At 43.5% G+C, this 18496-nt stretch overlaps 1 protein-coding gene across 1 annotated transcript in view; it reads right to left on the reverse strand.

The window, feature by feature from the left end:
* LOC126184376 (serrate RNA effector molecule homolog) overlaps nucleotides 1-10476 on the reverse strand; it is a 200230-nt gene extending 189754 nt beyond the window's left edge. The window contains exons 1-2 of the mRNA XM_049926764.1: nucleotides 10325-10476; nucleotides 9501-9640 (exon numbers count right to left, since the gene is read on the reverse strand). Coding sequence (XP_049782721.1) covers nucleotides 9501-9637 — 137 coding nt within the window. The 5' untranslated portion in view covers nucleotides 9638-9640; nucleotides 10325-10476. The remainder of the gene's footprint in view (nucleotides 1-9500; nucleotides 9641-10324) is intronic.
* Between the last annotated feature and the right edge of the window lie 8020 nt (nucleotides 10477-18496).

The following is an 18496-nucleotide window of genomic DNA, read 5'->3' on the forward strand; positions in this document are numbered from 1 at the left end:
TCATCGACAAAGAGAGAGCCTGAGACATTAGGTGGAATGCAATCCATAGTTGGATTGATCGCGATGGCAAAAAGGGCTACACTCAAGACGGAGCCCTGAGGCACTCCGTTGTCCTGGAGGAAGACGTTGGACAATACGGAACCCACACGTACCCTAAACTTTCGATCCGTTAAAAAGGAATCAATAAAAAGGGGCAGGCGACCGCGTAGGCCCCACCTGTGCATAGTGCGGAGGATACCTCCTCTCCAACAGGTATCATAAGCCTTCTCCAAATCGAAGAACACGGCTACCGTTTGGCGCCGTCGCAAAAAGTTGTTCATGATGAATGTCGACAAGGTCACAAGGTGGTCAACAGCGGAGCGGCGGCGACGAAAGCCGCATTGAACATTGGTAAGTAGCCGTCGAGATTCAAGAATCCAGATTAACCGAGCATTAACCATGCGCTCCATCACCTTACAGACACAGCTTGTAAGAGAAATGGGGCGGTAACTAGAAGGAAGGTGTCTATCCTTCCCGGGTTTGGGTATAGGAACAACGACGGTGTCACGCCAACGCATGGGGACCTGACCTTCGGTAAAGACGCGATTGTAGGTACGAAGAAGGAAGCTTTTGCCCACCGGAGAAAGGTGTGCCAGTATCTGAACGTGAATGCCATCTGGCCCCGGAGCAGAGGGCCGGGACAGTGCAAGCACACGTTTGAGTTCCCGCATAGTAAAGGGGGCATTATAAGTTTCCAGATTCAGCGAGTGGAAGGAAGGTCGCCGAGCCTCTTCTGCCTCTTTCCTGGGAAGGAAGGCAGGATGGTAATGGGCGGACCTTGAAACCTCCGCGAAAAACCGGCCGAAGGCGTAGGAGACAGCCACAAGATCAACAAGGACCTCATTACCTGAGGTCAGGCCAGGTACCGAGGAGTGGGCCTTAATGCCCGACAGCCGGCGCAGGCTACCCCAGACGACAGAAGAGGGAGTAAAACTGTTGAAGGAGCTGGTGAAAGAGGCCCAACAAGCTTTTTTGCTGTCTTTGATGACTCTACGGCAATGCGCTCGGAGTCGTTTGTATCCAATACAATTCGCCAACATAGGATGGCGGCAAAAGGTGCGTAAAGCACGTCGTCGAGCACGGATAGCGGCTCTACAAGCCTCATTCCACCAGGAGACAGAAACGCGACGTGAAGAAGAGGCAGTACGAGGAATGGAACGTTCGGCAGCATTGATGATAACAGCCGTGAGGTATTCGACCTGACTGTGACAACTGAGAAATTCGTGGTCCGGAAAGCTCGCCAGGGAGGAGTAAAGACCCCAGTCAGCTTTTGGTATGTTCCAGCTAGAAGGACGTGGGGATGGGGTGTGGTGCAGGAGACGAACGACACAGGGGAAGTGGTCGCTCGAATAGGTATCAGAAAGGACATACCACTCGAACCGACGGGCGAGAGTGGTAGAACAGATCGAGAGGTCCAAGTGGGAGTAGATATGAGTAGAGTCCGAGAGGAAAATTGGGGTGCCAGTATTGAGACAGACAAGATTGAGATGATTGAAGACATCCGCCAAGAGTGAGCCTCTTTGACAGGATGCAGGAGAGCCCCAAAGGGGATGATGAGCATTGAAGTCGCCGAACAATAAATACGGCGGAGGAAGCTGAACAATCAGGTGCAGCATGTCATCCCGGCTAACTGCGGATGACGGTGGAGTGTAGATGGTACAAACGGAAAAAGTAAAAGCAGAAAGAGTAATACGGACAGCTATTGCTTGGAGTGGGGTGGTCAATGGGATGGGATGGTAACAGACATCGTCCCGAACTAGCAACATGACCCCACCATGAGCTGGGATACCGTCCACAGGGGTGAGGTCATACCGCTCGAAGGTATAGTGGGCAAAGGCAGTACGGTCAGTCGAGCGCAACTTGGTTTCCTGGAGACCAAGGACGAGCGGACAGTGCAGGCAGAGGAGCAGTTGTAATTCCTCCCGATTAGAGCAAATACCTCTTATGTTCCAATGTAACAAGGCCATCGCTAGTCAAAGAAGATGGGGAACGAGACGGGGGAAGAGCTGGTCACCTCGACGGCCGCGGAGGGCCAGGTTTCGAGGGAACAACGCTACAACCGGCGGGAGGCGGATCCTTTTCCATCGAGTCGTCGCCAGCTGCGGCTGCTGTCCCTGGTGGTGTAGGAGGGGCAGCATCATTTGCCGACGAGAGGCCAGCTGAGCGCCTGGCAGCAGAGCGTCCTGGCGAAACTGAGGATGGCCGGGAGCAGCGACTCACGGATGGAGCGTCAGACGAAACGCGCCGGGGTGGAGAGGGGGAGAGAGACTTCTTCTTGGAGGCCTTCTTGGAAGTCCGAGGAGGCACAGGGATGGTGGGCTGGACCCGAAGAAGGTCTTCACGCGCGGGGTCCGTTTTGGAACGCCGGACTTCGGAAGCTGGGGTCGCGAACGTTTCCCCAATGGATGCCTGAGAAGAGGATCGCTTTGGGGCAGAGGGGGCGGGGGCCACGGGGGAGGAGGATTTGGAAGGGAGGGATTTGGGAGGCGGAGGCAGAGACCCCGGATGGGGGGAGGAGGCGGAGGGGGGACAGGATAGGGATGAGGATACCGCAGAAGGAGTGGACGCAACTGAGGCAAACGAAGCGGTCAACGGCACGGGATGGAGGCAGTCATACTTCTTCCTGGCCTCAGAATAAGAGAGACGATCCAAAGTTTTGAGTTCTTGTATCTTCTTCTCCTTCTGATATGCGGGGCAGTCTGAGGATCTAGGCGAGTGGATGCCACGACAATTAACGCACCGAGGTGGTGGGGTGCATGTATGTTCCTCACGAAGAGGACGTCCACAATCGCCACAAAGGGGCTCAGCCTCACACCGTGACGACATGTGCCCAAAGCGAAAGCAGCGCATAGGAGGCGGGACGTAAGGTCGCACGTCGCATCGGTAGCACATCACCTTTACCTTCTCTGGGAGAACGTCCCCCTCGAAGGCGAGGATAAAGGCCCCGGTGTCGATGCGACGGTCTCTGGGGCCGCACTGGACTCGCCGGACGAAATGCACGCCTCGGCGCTCCAGGTTGGCCCTGAGCTCCTCATCAGATTGCAGCAGGAGGTCCCGATGAAAAATAGCCCCCTGCGTCCTATTTAGTGCTAGATGCGGGACAATGGACACTGGGATGTCCCCGAGGCGGTCGCACGCCTGGAGCGCCGCCGACTGTGTGGCGGAGGTGGTCTTTATAAGAACGGACCCCGAACGCATCTTGCTGAGAGCCTCGATTTCCCCGAAGATGTCTTCAATGTGCTGAACAAAGAACATGGGCTTGGAGGCGGCGAACGTCCCCCCCATCGGTTCGAGAACAGACCAAATAGCGGGGGAAGTACTTCGCCCCAAGCCGGCGGGCCTGTCCCTCCTCCCAGGGAGTGGCCAAGGAGGAAATGGCAGGAGAACCAGAACTAGAGACAGTACCTTTTCTTTTGAAAGACTCGGCCACAGAGCGACCTGATACGTGTTGACGTTTCATCTGCGAAACGTCCGCCCCGATACCACCCACTCCGACCAGGGGCTCTCCCCACGGGCGCCACCCAGCCTCAGCAAGGGCCACCTGGCAGGATGACCGTTGCCGGGAGTCCTGATGCTCCAAGGAGACGGGCATCTACTCCTTGGCCGACGTGGGGAGGGTGCAGCTCAGGTATCGGCAGTACGATCCCTGTGTTGTCAGGGGGTTACAACCTAGAGGGTACATGACGACCCCACCACAACGGGCTGGCTACCGTGCTGGATTTCGGGTGTCATGGAAAGTTCATCAGGATCATAGGTGCAGATGGGGACGCACTATGGGCGTAACTTGTACAACCCATCAGGCGTTTAGGCCCAATTTGAGGAATAGTGGGTACGGTTACAACGCCAGTACAATGCTGAGTGCCAAGGTCTTAGTGCACTGAGGACCAGTGGTACACCATGTAAGGCGTCCTTCCCCAAAAGGCTCGTACATCTGTAGAATTTTGAAAAAAGGAGGTCAAACCCCAAGGGGGACCATCACATGGAATGCCGAAACGGTTGAAACTCCTTTTAGTCACCTCTTACGACAGGCAGGAATACCTAGGGCCTATTCTTACCCCGGACCCGCAGGGGGAGCATTATGTTTTGGAAAATGCCAAGGACCTCCATTAAAAAGCTTACAGTTATACTGTGAATGATATGTCAAGGGTTGTGGGTGATGCTTTAAATGAAGTTAAAACATATATGGAAAAAGAAGCAACTTATGGTGCCCCGAAAATTGGTCACATATCACCGAATTATTTTTCTCCCAGTTCACAGTAAAAAATAAAAAGAAGAAATTCAATCTGGTGCTTTATACAGGATGTGCACAATTTTATTCCAATTTTTTCTTGTGGTTGGAAGGTACCACTGCATAAACCAGGTCCCCGGCATCCACAAACTCTTCCTCCACATATTAAAGCTACACAGGCTAACTGTTTAATTGCTCGTGCAGAAATGGAATATCCACACACAAAGAAGAATTTAAGTTGTTTGTACAACAAACTGAAAACACCATTTAAGAATGGAAATCTTGGAGAGGATTGGTATCAGGCCTTTATGAAACCCAACCCCATTACTTCTCTGAAGAAACCTGAGACCCTTCAGAAGTTCCAAAAGAATTCTTGAGATCCATTTGTAGTTTATCCCTTTATGCCTTATCTCTCCAGTCAACCCCCACCACTCAATGTCCTACTGTTCAGCCACATAGGAGGATTCTCCTCAGACTGGAGCAACTGAATCACATTTTCTGCCAGGGTCTCTACTACTTTTCATGCCTTGAACTGAGAAATGTCCTACCCACTATCCTCCCCATCCCTCCCACAGTGGTATTCCACTCCCCCCCCCCCACCAAACCTACACAATATCCTCGCCCATCCCCACACAACTCCTGCTCCCAACCCCTTGCCTCATAGTTCATATCTCTGTAACAGACCTAGATGCAAGACCTACCCCATACACCTTCCCATCACCACTTACTCCAGTCTGGTCACAAACATCACATATCCCATCAGAGGCAGGGCAACCTGACACCAGTCATGTGATCTACAAGCTAAGCCGCAACCACTGTGCTGCATTCTACGTGGATGTGACAACCAACAAGCTGTCTGCATGAATGGCCGCTGACAAATTCTCTCCCGAGAAATAGTTGACCACCCAGATTCTGAGCAGGCTGCCCAACACGACATTCTTCATTTCAATTACTGCTTCACATCCTGTGCCATCAGGATCCTTCCCACCAACACCACCTTTTCCGAATCGCACAGGTGGGAACTCTCCCTACAGTAAATACTACGTTCCCATAACCTTCCTGGCCTCAACCTTTGTTAGCCACTGTCCTTTACCCACCTATCTGCTTCCCTGTTCCCATTCCAGCACTACACAGCTCTATAATCCACCAACACACCCACAGTCTTTTTACTTTTCTGCTGCCCCCCCGCCCCGCACTCTGTCTACCCTCCCGACTGCATCTAGCTGCCCTAACATCTCCCCACCTCTTCTCTGTATACTCCCACAAGCAGCATTTTACGGCCTCCCACATCAACCCTGCTATCCCTCCCCAGCCTCCTCCTTACCCTCACCACCCAGACTGCTACTGCCAACACATGCTGCTACTCACATTCTGGCCTCAGCAGGCAGCGACTATATGATGAGTAGCAATCCATCCTTTTGATAATATAGAACTGAATAACTTGGGTGACGAGTCTGGGTTTGGCAGTGACCCAACTAGGGTACGAGTTCTTGGGGACAAAGGTAGAGCCACTGAATTGTCTGCTGGATCACGTAGGCAATGAACAGCTGTTTTAGCCTGTGTTGCTATAGATGACACTTACTTGCCACCATAGATCATATACAACAGTGGTGCAGTTCAATGTTGATGAAATCTGCAAAATACCTACCCAGGGACATTTTATGCTGCTTTAAACAAATGGGTGGCTGGAGGAGCTCCAGTCCTACCAGTGGTTCACTATGGCTTTTATACCTCACAAAGAAAAAAATTTATAAAGCAAAACACTACCTACCCAGAACTGCTATTTTGATAGTTGATGGACATGTCAGTCTGCAATTAGTGGATACAGATGTACAAAATGACAGTCATTAAGTGCACTTGCCGAGTCCTTGGCCTGACAGACAACAACCCTTCAATAAATAAATCTTGCGAAATTCGGTGCAGAGCAAAGAGCTAAAACAGTGTGCTGTTCGCACAAAAATTAATTTGCTAAGCTTCTTGGTTAGATTTGGTCAACTGCATTAACATCGGAGAACATTGCATGGAGATTCCTTACCACTGCGATTTTTCCAATTAACTTTGAAGTTTTTTCAGATTTATTTGATACTAAGGACTTGCAACGATACAGATGTTCTCCTCAGAACACCCCAAGCCCTACCTCTCCCAGCACTTCATCCATTAATTTGCCGGGCACATTACCCTTTCCCAAATCAGATTCAAGTCCTACAGCTCTTTATAATGTAAGCCTAGCCTATGTAGTAGTTCACACCATAGAGCAAGACGGTATCTTGGATATAAGGACACAATTGCATTTCTCACCACAAAAGCAAAATATCCAAGACAAGTCCATTTTCACTCCTATTAGCCTTGTAAATTTGTTCTGCAAAACATCAAATTACACTGTAAGGAAAGTCAATCCACCCACATTTGCAAAAGCTTCAGTATGGACAAATTAAACAATTTTATGTCAGATGAATGAAGTCAAAGAGAAGAAAAATGGAAAAAGGAAGTATAACACCAATAGAAAGAGAAAAATACAACTGAGAGACAACAGTGAAGATGAGAAGCAGCTGTCAGTGCTTTATGATTAACAGAAGATGCTGAAGTGTCTGGTGAAGATATCAGAATGAGACTGATTATTCTATCCCAACTCAAATCTTCAATTCATACCAGAGCATATGTACTAGTCAAGAGTTTCTTCTGGGAATAGAAAATCTGTCAGTTACATCGGGAATACAGAAGCGTCAGATTCCATCCGTCTCCTTTGACCCATGACATCACCAATAGGGCAGAAACGACCATTCTCACTGTTTCCAATACAGCGTCTATGACGTCATTACATAAATGACAACAAACATGAAAATACATATAAAACCAACACACACACCTCTCCAAAAACATAATCAAACTAATGGGACCAGCATGAGAAATTGGGGGTTTTTGGGTGGGGACAAACTAGATGTAAACACATACAGACACACACCACAATCCCAAACCACACAAAACGACGACATAAAAACATCACAAAATTCCCAAGTTCCACTACACTTACAATATCGACAGGAATTGGTCACTTCGCTTCACCTACATAGCTCAACCGCAGTTGTCGATACCACAAAATGAAAACCAACTACTCCAAAAATTATAATCACACCTCATCTATCGATACCACAAAACCAACACCTAAAACAACAAAATTTGAATTGGACACTTCCCTTGACCTATATAGGTCAACAGCAACTAACGATACCAAAACACACACAGCTACGACAACACATTGGAATCAAACACTTCTCATGACGTTTGCAGCTCAAATACAACTCACGATACCAAAAAAATTGAAATCGAGTACTTCACCCTAAGATACATAAATCAACCACAAGTGCAGATACCAAAACATCAACCACCAACACATGCAGTAAATAACAGCGACTCAACAACACACAAACACCACCGAACATCGTAACACGCGAACAATAGACCTAAAAAAACGACTACTTACCATAAAAAAGTTCCGGCGCTACACACTAAAACCCAACTCGCCTATTCTGCTTGCATATGTAGCCTTTCACTATCTCCATCACAAGCCCAAAAAGTTGCAGAAACTTAATGATGGACAACATGTTGTCCCCCATTTCAGCCCGCAGACGCACACCATTAAACTTAGAAGTCATATCCATACCTAACAAAAGAAGCCACAAATTGAATTAAATGACTTACCGCATGACAAACATCAAACCAATAACTTCAAACAACACTGCAATAACATATACACGACGGAAACTTAATTCTTAAATCACTGAAACTAATTTCCATTCTCCTGTAACAGTCACGACCGACAAATGCAGACTTCAAACACTGACACCCAAATGAACCCGATACACCACCAGAGGACACCACCAACTGCAACAAGACCTCTACAAACACAACACACTCATAAACTAAACTCCGCGCCATCATGATGTCACACAACACAACACCCTTACGTCACGGGTCAAAGCCAACGGGTGGGATTGGATGCCACTATTGACCTGTTACAGCCATGTACCTGTGGTGCAAGAGATAAAGAACCAGGAAATCAAAGTTAAGATCCTCAAAACTGTGGACAGAATTAAGAAGATATTCCAAACACGGCAATATGACATATTTCGTGTTTATGGGAACATGACATTTTAGCTATTTTGCCACAACCAGCTCTCCATAAATGTGGAGACTGAATTTCAATCTTTTTTCAAAATTCCATTGATGCCCATGAGAGAGTCATATTTTTCTGTTTATGTATAGCAAGAAGCATGTTACCTACTACCTCAAATGTAATGTTATTTGATAGATTTCACTCAAAAATTGTATATTTTGGAATGTTTAATATGTTACTTGGAGTAATTCAAAATGGTTCAAATGGCTCTGCGCACTATGAGACTTAACAGCTGAGGTCATCAGTCCCCTAGAACTTAGAGCTACTTAAACCTAAGGACATCACACTCACCCATGCCCGAGACAGGATTTGAACCTGCGATCATAGCGGTCAGGCAGTTCCAAACTGAAGCGCCTAGAACCACTCGGCCGGCTTGGAGTAATTGTCAAGACTATTATAATCATTCTTTAAAATATTCAGACATCACAGAACAGCATTGGTTTACACTTAACCCTCCTAGAAAATCCATATCCAGTTCACTCTTATAAATTTCAGTTTCCTTTCACCCCTGACCTAATGGTGTGAGATCAATTAGAATCAAAAGATCAGTGAATTCAAGACCATGGTTTGTATGACCAGCCTATTATAACTTGCTTAAATTTAGCAAGCTAGTAATTACTTCAAGTCAAAGTCAAAACTTTCCAAAATCTTTTCCAATTAAGATTAGTCTTATGATAACTATGCTTATGAAATACACTGTAACTAATAAATAACAACCAACATATATGACTACAAAGCATAACACTGCTCGTGTTCAACAGCCATATACACATTTAACAGAAATTTAAAATAAAGATTGTATTACATTTATCCAAAATCTTATGACAATGACTGGCTAACAAATCACTCAACATATATGTATGTAAGCTTTACTTACACTCATATCATAGAAGCAACACATCCAATTCTGCTAGTGTATTTACTACTGCAACAAAACTTATCTTTTCATGTGCAAAATTAAACACAATAGTAATTATGTTGCAACACTACAAACTGAACAAAAGCCAAGTTACTCACAATAAATCGTCTGTGGGACACATTTAAGACTGAAAATCATACCTTTCAATCCAATCGTCCCTCCGTCTATCTTCACTGCCACCCCCACGGCGACCCTCCCCTCTCTGGTAAGATTCTGTTCTTTCACCACGAAATTTGTCCCTACGCTTTCGATCATACTCGTCATCGCTGTCACCCATGTTCTAAAATACATATCAGACAATTTTACATAAGTAACATTAAATCAAAAGTACACACTGAAACAACAGACATACCCAAAGTATATGATCAGAAAAAGTAGCAGAAAGACCAGAACTTAATTTACGTATTAGATGCTAAAATAACAACAGATTGTGCATCCCAGAGTGGTGTTTGGGCGTGAACATCACTATTATTTACTAGTAAGGAAATACTATTAAGAATTTCATATCCGGAAGGCACTGCATCAACCCTATTCCAACAAGACTCTACAGTCATCTTAGCAGTATATTGCAGGACAACTATATTATCAGGTCTCCATTCTGTCGCTCACTCTTTCTGCCCACACATCCCTCCCCTAAGAGATCTATGGCTGCAAGTATGAAAAACATTGCGACTGTACGACGCTTTATTTTCACTATAATTGAATAGGCCTACGATTATGAAAAAAGAATTTTGCATGTACCTAAGGTATTCCAACTAACGAAATTTCTTGGTCACTTTTCACCTTTCACAGAGCTTCTTACTACTACGTGAGGAATAATGGTCGGCACACTGTCTAGATATTGTGCATTACCGTATAAACAATTACAGCGGGTATTGGTATGTTATTTTAAATTGTGTAAGGCCTACTCCTACTACAGGCGACAAGTATGACCGTAGAATATAAATAATTTCTGACAACTTACAACTTTCCAACAGCTGAATGTAAGCCGCGTTATTCACTGTAAACTACACCGCGTGTGGTTCTTAAAATAAGCAGCACTCCACTCCCCAGACGCAAATTTTTCACATATCAAAGTCACTTCAACTCACTATAATAAATTCAGTTCACTAAGACAACTTTTAAGTTCGTATTTACAAACATAACTCACCTAGTTTCTAACTCAATTACAACAACCACATTAGAAGTTTTCGCTGCACAGATATTACAATATTCTCCCGTCGGGCTCCACTCGACGCACGCAGTCAACCAATCGGAATTCACGTAACGAAAAACCGTTTCAGTGCCGTACATTCAATATATCCAGCACTTCTATCAATTGACTTTTACCGGCTATTCTATTGCTAAAAAAAATTAGTCACCTTATAGCTTATTGTAATTATACAGAAAACAGAGGTCGAGACCTGAATTAGAAATTTCCCGTGTGATTTCGCATCGTAAACTATGGATCGCGTAAGAGGCAGTGGGTCTGGCAGGTTGACTCAGTTTCATGTTCCATGGATCATTTGTAGGATTCATCGTAATGTTGTGGATCGAGTCATTTTACATTCACATTCATATTTCTTTTATTCAATGCTGATGTGTGTATTAATAATTCCTTCCAATATGCCTACCTTTTACACATCATACAAATTCAAATTATTCTACGGACTGGATGGAACTGCCAAGAAGGAGAATTTTATTTTATTTGCAAATTCAACATTACTGTCTGTCTGGTATTTTATATATCGTACCGTACAGAAAACGTTGTTCACTTGAGTATAAAAAACTGGGAGCTACTAATCCCGCAACAGAAAAACAGGAAGTAAAACAAAAAGACTTGTCATGCGCAATAAATTGATAGATGCAACTTGAAGATTTTTAGCAGCAGGTAGGTGGTGAAGGGATTGCTGAAATTAAAGTCGTATGACATTATTGACTGGAAGACCCCGAAAAGCAGCTTCAGCCACCTACATAGAACAGTTGTTGTCTATCCTTCGCACCCGTATGCATCTTTCCTTCACGAAGTATGAGCATTGTGAGTAGTTTAAATGTAACTGGCCTGATGCCCACAGAAAATTGTGCAAGAAGGAGCAATTAATAATCCTCAGAGGAAAGAAACAGGAAATAAATTTTATAAATGCTTATTGAACTTGTGCCACGAATAACACTATTACTTAAAAAACTACGCTTCTGGTCACGCTGGCGGATTCGTTAAGGAATGTATAAAAAAGGGACTCTATTTTGGCAAAGTTCTGTAAATCTTCACATCAGCTTTGAATGCAGGACAAAAGCCAAATCACGGCCATGGCAAAGACAAGTCATTGCCACTGATAAACCTTTTTGGGTATTTAGCAAGACTCAACGGAGGAGCTGCGCCTCTGAAGACGCCAAGCGCAGTTTTGGATGAAACGTTAGAACAGAAGAAAAAAAAATGGTTCAAATGGCTCTGAGCACTATGGGACTTAACATCTGAGGTCATCAGTCCCCTAGAACTTAGAACTACTTAAACCTAACATCACACACATCCATGCCCGAGGCAGGATTCGAACCTGCGACCGTAGCGGTTCCAGACTGAAGCGCCTAGAACCGCTCGGCCACATGGGCCGGCTAGAACAGAAGAGTTTCTTGTACAACGACTTTAGGTTTACCAGCTTCAATGTGAAAAACATTCACTCTGTCAAAAGAAAGGGCATAATTTCTATTGCACAGCCTGTGAGAGACGTCTGTAACCCATATTCCTGGAGCAGACAAATGCCCTATCTTGTCCTCTCTTGTCACTTGTGGTGACTGGTAGATGTAGGTGACTGTGTAGCCTGTTTGTTGGGTGTGTAACTGTAGTTATGACTGCGATCTCTGTAGTTACTCCACTTAAGAATCTGAATGGATACAGATTATCGAAGATGAAATAAATGATGTACAGATATGCATCAACTGTCATTTTTCCCTAGCAGCTCACTCACTTGCTAATCTTCTGTCCATGGCATCAAACTTCATTTCTTACAGCAGGTTTATCATCACTTTGTAAAGAAATTATTAACAAAAATGAACAGTAGGTAAGCTACAGGCCAATGACAGTATATAGTCTGGCAATTCATTCATTTAGAAATTGGCATATAGATCAGAAGCATCCCTGTCACTAGTTTCCTAAACCATCACTCCCAGTAATGCACCCATTGGGCAAACATTTGATTTGCTGTAGGACAAGTCAAAATAACAAAAGTTCACGCAATCGATAATATTTTCCGAATAACGACCAGTCCCTAGAGAGAGTATAGAAGTGAATTAACATCAATCACTACAACGAAAGAAGCCAGACGTGGGGCCACAGTAACAGGGGTCATACAGTAGAACTTACAATGCTACGGGTCAGTTTGTAGCTCTGGTGTCACATGGAGCAAATGTAGTGACAACATAGTCGCAACTATTCTAACACAAGGTTGTCCACAATGTAAGGAAAACAATGCTTGCCGCAAAATGATGGTAATTGCTAAACGATGAACCTCGCAATGTCAAAACCTTTAGAAACTGCAGTGGACTGAGGGGTGGAGAGCTGTTCTCCAAGCTGCTTAAAGACTTGTTTGAAATACTACAGTGCACCTCTATGGTATACGAAAATGTCTTTGTCGCCAGCCAAACAGGGGTTAGAGGTGTGACCGTTCCTGCTGTTCTGGCCGATTGGAGTAGCCAAGTTCTTGCCTTCAAGTTCAGCGGCACAAGCTGGTGGAGATTCCTAGGATGCAGGAGAATTCTATCTCTCTTCTTTACGTGGCATCAACGAAGATTCAATATAACAGCCAAGAAAACAAGCTGGAGTTCACCATCTTGGTAATTTTTATATTAATTAAATGGGGAATGCTAAAATTATCCTGCCCCCTCCAACCTGTGAAAGGCGTTTGACTGTGCGAATCACAGTATTCTTTTAAGTTCAAAATGGTTCAAATGGCTCTGAGCACTATGGGACTTAGCAGCTGAGGTCATCAGTCCCCTAGAACTTAGAACTACTTACACCTAACTAACCTAAGGACATCACACACAACCATGCCCGAGGCAGGATTCGAACCTGCGACTGTAGCGGTCGAGCAGTTCCAGACAGAAGCGCCTAGAACCGCTCGGCCACTTCGGCCGGCATTCTTTTAAGTAAATTAAAATATTATGGCGTCACTGGTACTGCTGCAAAGTGGTTTCAGTCATATCTTACTAATAGAAAGCAAAGGGTGTCATTACGTAACACTTCAGCATTAGGCAATCAGACATTATCTGACTGGGAAGAAATTACATGAGGTGTTTCCCAAGGTTCCATACTAGGTCCACTACTGTTTCTTGTGTATAATAATGACCTGTCACCTGTTACATTACCAGATGCCAAGTTTGTCTTATTTGCAGATGATACAAACATTGCAATAAATAGTAAATCAAATATAAATTTATAAAGGGTAGCTAATCAAATTTTACTGACATTAATAAGTGGTTCATAGCCAATTCACTGTCATTAAACTTTGAAAAGACCCACTATATGCAGTTCAGAGCTTTCTAGAGATTTCCTTCTGATGTGTGTATTAAAACATGATGACATGGAAATAGGAGAAGTTGAGAGTGTAATATTCTTGGGATTACAACTTGATTATAAATTCATTTGGGAGCAACACACTAACCAACTGCTAAAGCGCCTAAACAAGTCTGTGTTTGCAATGAGAATGATGTCAGACATAGGAGATATAAATATAAAAAAACTGGCATATTTTGCTTATTTTCACTCCATTATGTCATATGGTATCATATTTTGGGGTAACTCCACAAACAGAGAAAAAATTTTTAGAGTACAGAAGCGTATAATAAGAGTAATGAGTAGTGTAAATCCAAAAACATCATGTCGAAACCTATTCAAAGAATTGGCCATATTAACCAGAGCTTCTCAGTATATTTATTCCTTAATGAAGTTTGTTGTAAATAATACATCTCTTTTTCCAACTAACTACTTAGTACACAGTATCAATACTAGGAAAAAGAAAAATATACATAAAGATTTAAAATCACTTACTCTTGTCCAGAAAAGAGTCTTGTATTCAGCAACGCATATGTTCAATAAGCTACCAGCAACCATTAAGAGTTTAGTTTCAGACAAGGCACAATTTCAACATAATTTAAAAGAAGTTTTGGTGGCCAACTCCTTCTATTCCATCCATGAGTTTCTCAAAAAGTGCAGTAGACCATTTTAATGAAAATTTATTATACTTTAATTTTTGACAATACTTGGTTGTAACAGCCAAGCAACTACCTAATGTGTGAATGATGGATGTGTGGAAAGCAGATGTAAGTCTTATGTCTTTAAATAGTGGAAGTTTAATTTCAAATCTTGTACATAATCTGACTGTTCTTAACAGATGATCACTGAACTGAATAATTTACTTTAATTTTTGACAATACTTGGTTGTAATAGCCAAGAAACTAGCAAATGTCTGAATGATGGATTAAATGAAAGCAGATGTAGGTATTAAACCTGTAAATATAAGAAGTTTAAATTTTATTCATGTACATAATTTTACTGTTTATTGACTGAGGATCATTAAAATTAATCAAACTCAAGTTTTTCTGATTACATTTTTGTAATGTGTTTATCTGACATGTTCCACACCCAGGACGATTCCCTCTTTTATGGGTCTAAGGAATGAATAATTAATCTAATCTAATCTAATCAACTGAAGATTCTGTACATAGACTACGACCCATTAGCGTCTGTGGACCTGGAAACATTAGTGTAGCAGTATTAAATGAATAGTTAAGATGGATGTCTTAGTTACTTAACTGATCGGTCTAAGTTTGGTATCATTTTACTTTGAATTCTATTGGGAGCTCTAACCTGTGCTCAGAATTAATGGATTACATTTATTGCTCTCTCTTCCTTTTGGTGAGGACTGGTCTGTACAGACACTTTGGCCACATGACATGCAGTATGTGCTTGGCTAAGACACTGTGTTCAACTATAATGGGTTTTTATGTAGTATGGTGTGAGGTATATGTTGGATGAGTGATAATGAGAGAAGAGAAATAGTGAAACCCAGTGCTAGCACATAACCTACTCCTCTTGATTAGCATTCAGGGGGCCACCGAGCTGAACTTTCCCATCTGATGGACGAATCCCAACCAACAGTGTCACATGCCCTCACTTCATGAGTCAATGCAGAGAAGTTTGCAACTGAATCCAGGACAATGGCACAAAGACTGGTGATCCGGGACCTTAGGCCACCACCCATCCTGTCCATCTGCCTTAAAGGCAAAGGAAAAATTATCAACAGTATGTGGCACACCCAGACAGTCACCCATCCAAGTAATGGGCACAACCAATGGTGCTTAACTTCAGTGACCTGATGGGAACTAGAGTATCCACTATACCATAGCTGGAAGTAATTCAGTTAATAATTTATTTGCATGTTACATGGACCACAGCTGCATTCTCTTGACTGTGGTGCAAAATATATATTATTGCAAACATAATACATTTTCTTAATACAATATCTGGCTAAGTGCTGAACATTTACATGAATAATAGAAATGCTACAGCAAAAAAGCTAAACTAAGCTCCAAGTACAGCACAAAATCTTTCCATATTCCCAACAAACTAAACAGGAGTGGCAGAAATAATATCTAACCTTAAAAGCAAAAACACTGAAGGGACAGATAGTACAATAAAACTGTTTCATCAGTTGATGAAACCACTGACATTTCTTTTAAATTCTTCTGTAGAAGAAGGGGTACGCCCAAGATGCATAAAAAATGTAATGTGGTGCCAGTAGTAGGGCAACAGTCTGCATTGTTTCCAAATTTATTCAAGATGCTGGATCCAAGATGGTGGAATTGGATGTGGCAATGTCACAATGACATCATGGCGGGATGTTCAAATTTTGGCGGGAAAATAGGTCAGTTGGGCTACCTCCACTAACCTAAGTCATCTGACTGCCACATCTCCCTTGGAATTGACGGAAAAATGACTCAGTCTCTGCCGGGCTGCTGGATAGGATGGATGTAAGTATTTGGCACGCAGTCTTTGTTTAAACATTTTGAGTTGTCATTGGCAGTAGCTCCATACAGTGTGTATTCATCATGAGGTCTGGAGTCCAACTGACCTGGTATACAGTACTGCCACCAGAGGGTACTCTTGTCCCATGGCGGTCTGGAGAAAAATTGTGGGAAAAGGACTCAGTCCGTATCCAGATGTTGGAGGGAGGAAGAAGTGCACTTTTATTTATTTTCAGTGGGAAATTGGAACAATTTATTTAGGGACAGATTACAAGAAGTATATTTATTACACTGATACAAAACACTCGCGCTGGCATGCTTTGGTTCGCAGCAAATAGGTTACAGACCGGAAAATCACAAGTAAATTATCGAAATAATGCAGTACATTTATGTACAGATACGCAAACAACTAGTAATTTGTCAAAACAATGCACGTATAATGCTCTGCACACACGCTCACTAACTGTAAACTCTCGAAATAATGCATTGCACAGCCTACAGACGAGCAAACTACTCTTAAATTACCGAGATAATGCAGTATGCCGATGTACATAGATGCAAACAACTCGTAAGTTGTCACAATTATGCATGTAGAACGCTCTGTGAACATGCTCACTAATTAAAAACTGTCGAAATAATGCATTGCACAGCCCAGAGACCTGTTCACAAAATAATGCAACAGATATGTTCACTACATGCAAAATTGGTAAAAATAATGCATGTAAAAGGCTGTGCAAACATGCTCAAAACACTTAAACAGCCGAAAATAATGCACTGCACAAACACAAATTGCATGTAAAAATGCTTTTGAACTATAATCAATCGCAACATATCAGCGAACTATTCGCTACCCTACAGAGACCACAAGGTGCGTACGCTGGGCGATGCGAGCACATCGGTTCAGCCTGCAAGATACCTCTGGCCAAGCACTCTTGTGTTCATCATTGTTGACGCGATGATGCATAGCTTCTGTACCTGTGGTCCAGCGAAGACCTAACTGATGAGCAACTCACCATCGCAGCTAAAAGGTTCTAAATGTTATCCTAATGTCACGTAGCTATGTAAATAACTGCCAAGTCTCCCTCTGGACACGCTACAGAAATCTTTTGCAATTCATAATTAAATTTTCACTCTGCAGCGGAGTGTGCACTGCTATGAAACTTCCTGGCAGATCAAAACTGTGTGCAGGATCGAGACTCGAAATCGTGACCTTCGCCTTTCGCGGGCAAGTGCTCTACCTACCGAGCTACCCAAGCATGACTCACGACCCATCCTCATGGCTTTAATTCCGCCAGTACCACGTCTCCTACCTTCCAAAGATCACAGAAGCACTCCTTTGAGTCTCGGTCCAGCACACAGTTTTAATCTGCCAGGAAGTTTCAGCTTTTGCAATGCTTTCGAAAATCGCACAGGATACATCGTTCTTAGCGATCCTAACGGGAGGTGCGAGATGTGTCTAGCCATTCACGTGTTTACCATGGCTGACGGATAGTTTTTGTACCTGTGGTCCAGCGTCAAGTGAGAGATGTCTGACTAGCTACTCACCATCGCAGGTACAGCTAGAAAGGTTCTCTATGCTATACTGACATCACATGCCTAAGTAAATAAAAGCCAAGTCTACCTCCCAGAAATAGTAAAGTGCCGCAGAAATAGTTAACAGTCGCTTTTGTAGGAGGTTTCGTTATGTCTCAGCTTGTTTGCATTAAAGTTCTTGTCCTAACAGTTAAACCTTGCAAAAGTCGTCTACAGATCGTTAAATATGGGAAGACACTTTTCCAATTACACTGCACTGCCACTGACGACGGAAGCTTCAATATTGTAGCATGAAAACGATCTCCACATACCGTAGTGATATAGTAAATACGCAGTACGTATCCTGCGCCATACAAAATCATTACTTCTGCATCCTGCATATAGCTAGCGACCACCAGACACTAGTACATATATCATAAAGACTGTTCTACAAAGTTTGGGTAGGTTCCCCGCGGCACAAAAGCATCACTGTTTCTGGAAGACACGGATTACAGGAACACCTGTATTTACACATAGTTTGCCGGAATATTATACCATTTACGCGATACTTCTCGATTCCAAGCACATAGCAATATCGCTTGCATAGCAGTATTGCTTACGCAGTATA

This window comes from Schistocerca cancellata, chromosome 1, assembly GCF_023864275.1.
Source record: "Schistocerca cancellata isolate TAMUIC-IGC-003103 chromosome 1, iqSchCanc2.1, whole genome shotgun sequence".
In the NCBI taxonomy this organism is placed as follows: Eukaryota; Metazoa; Arthropoda; class Insecta; order Orthoptera; family Acrididae; genus Schistocerca; species Schistocerca cancellata.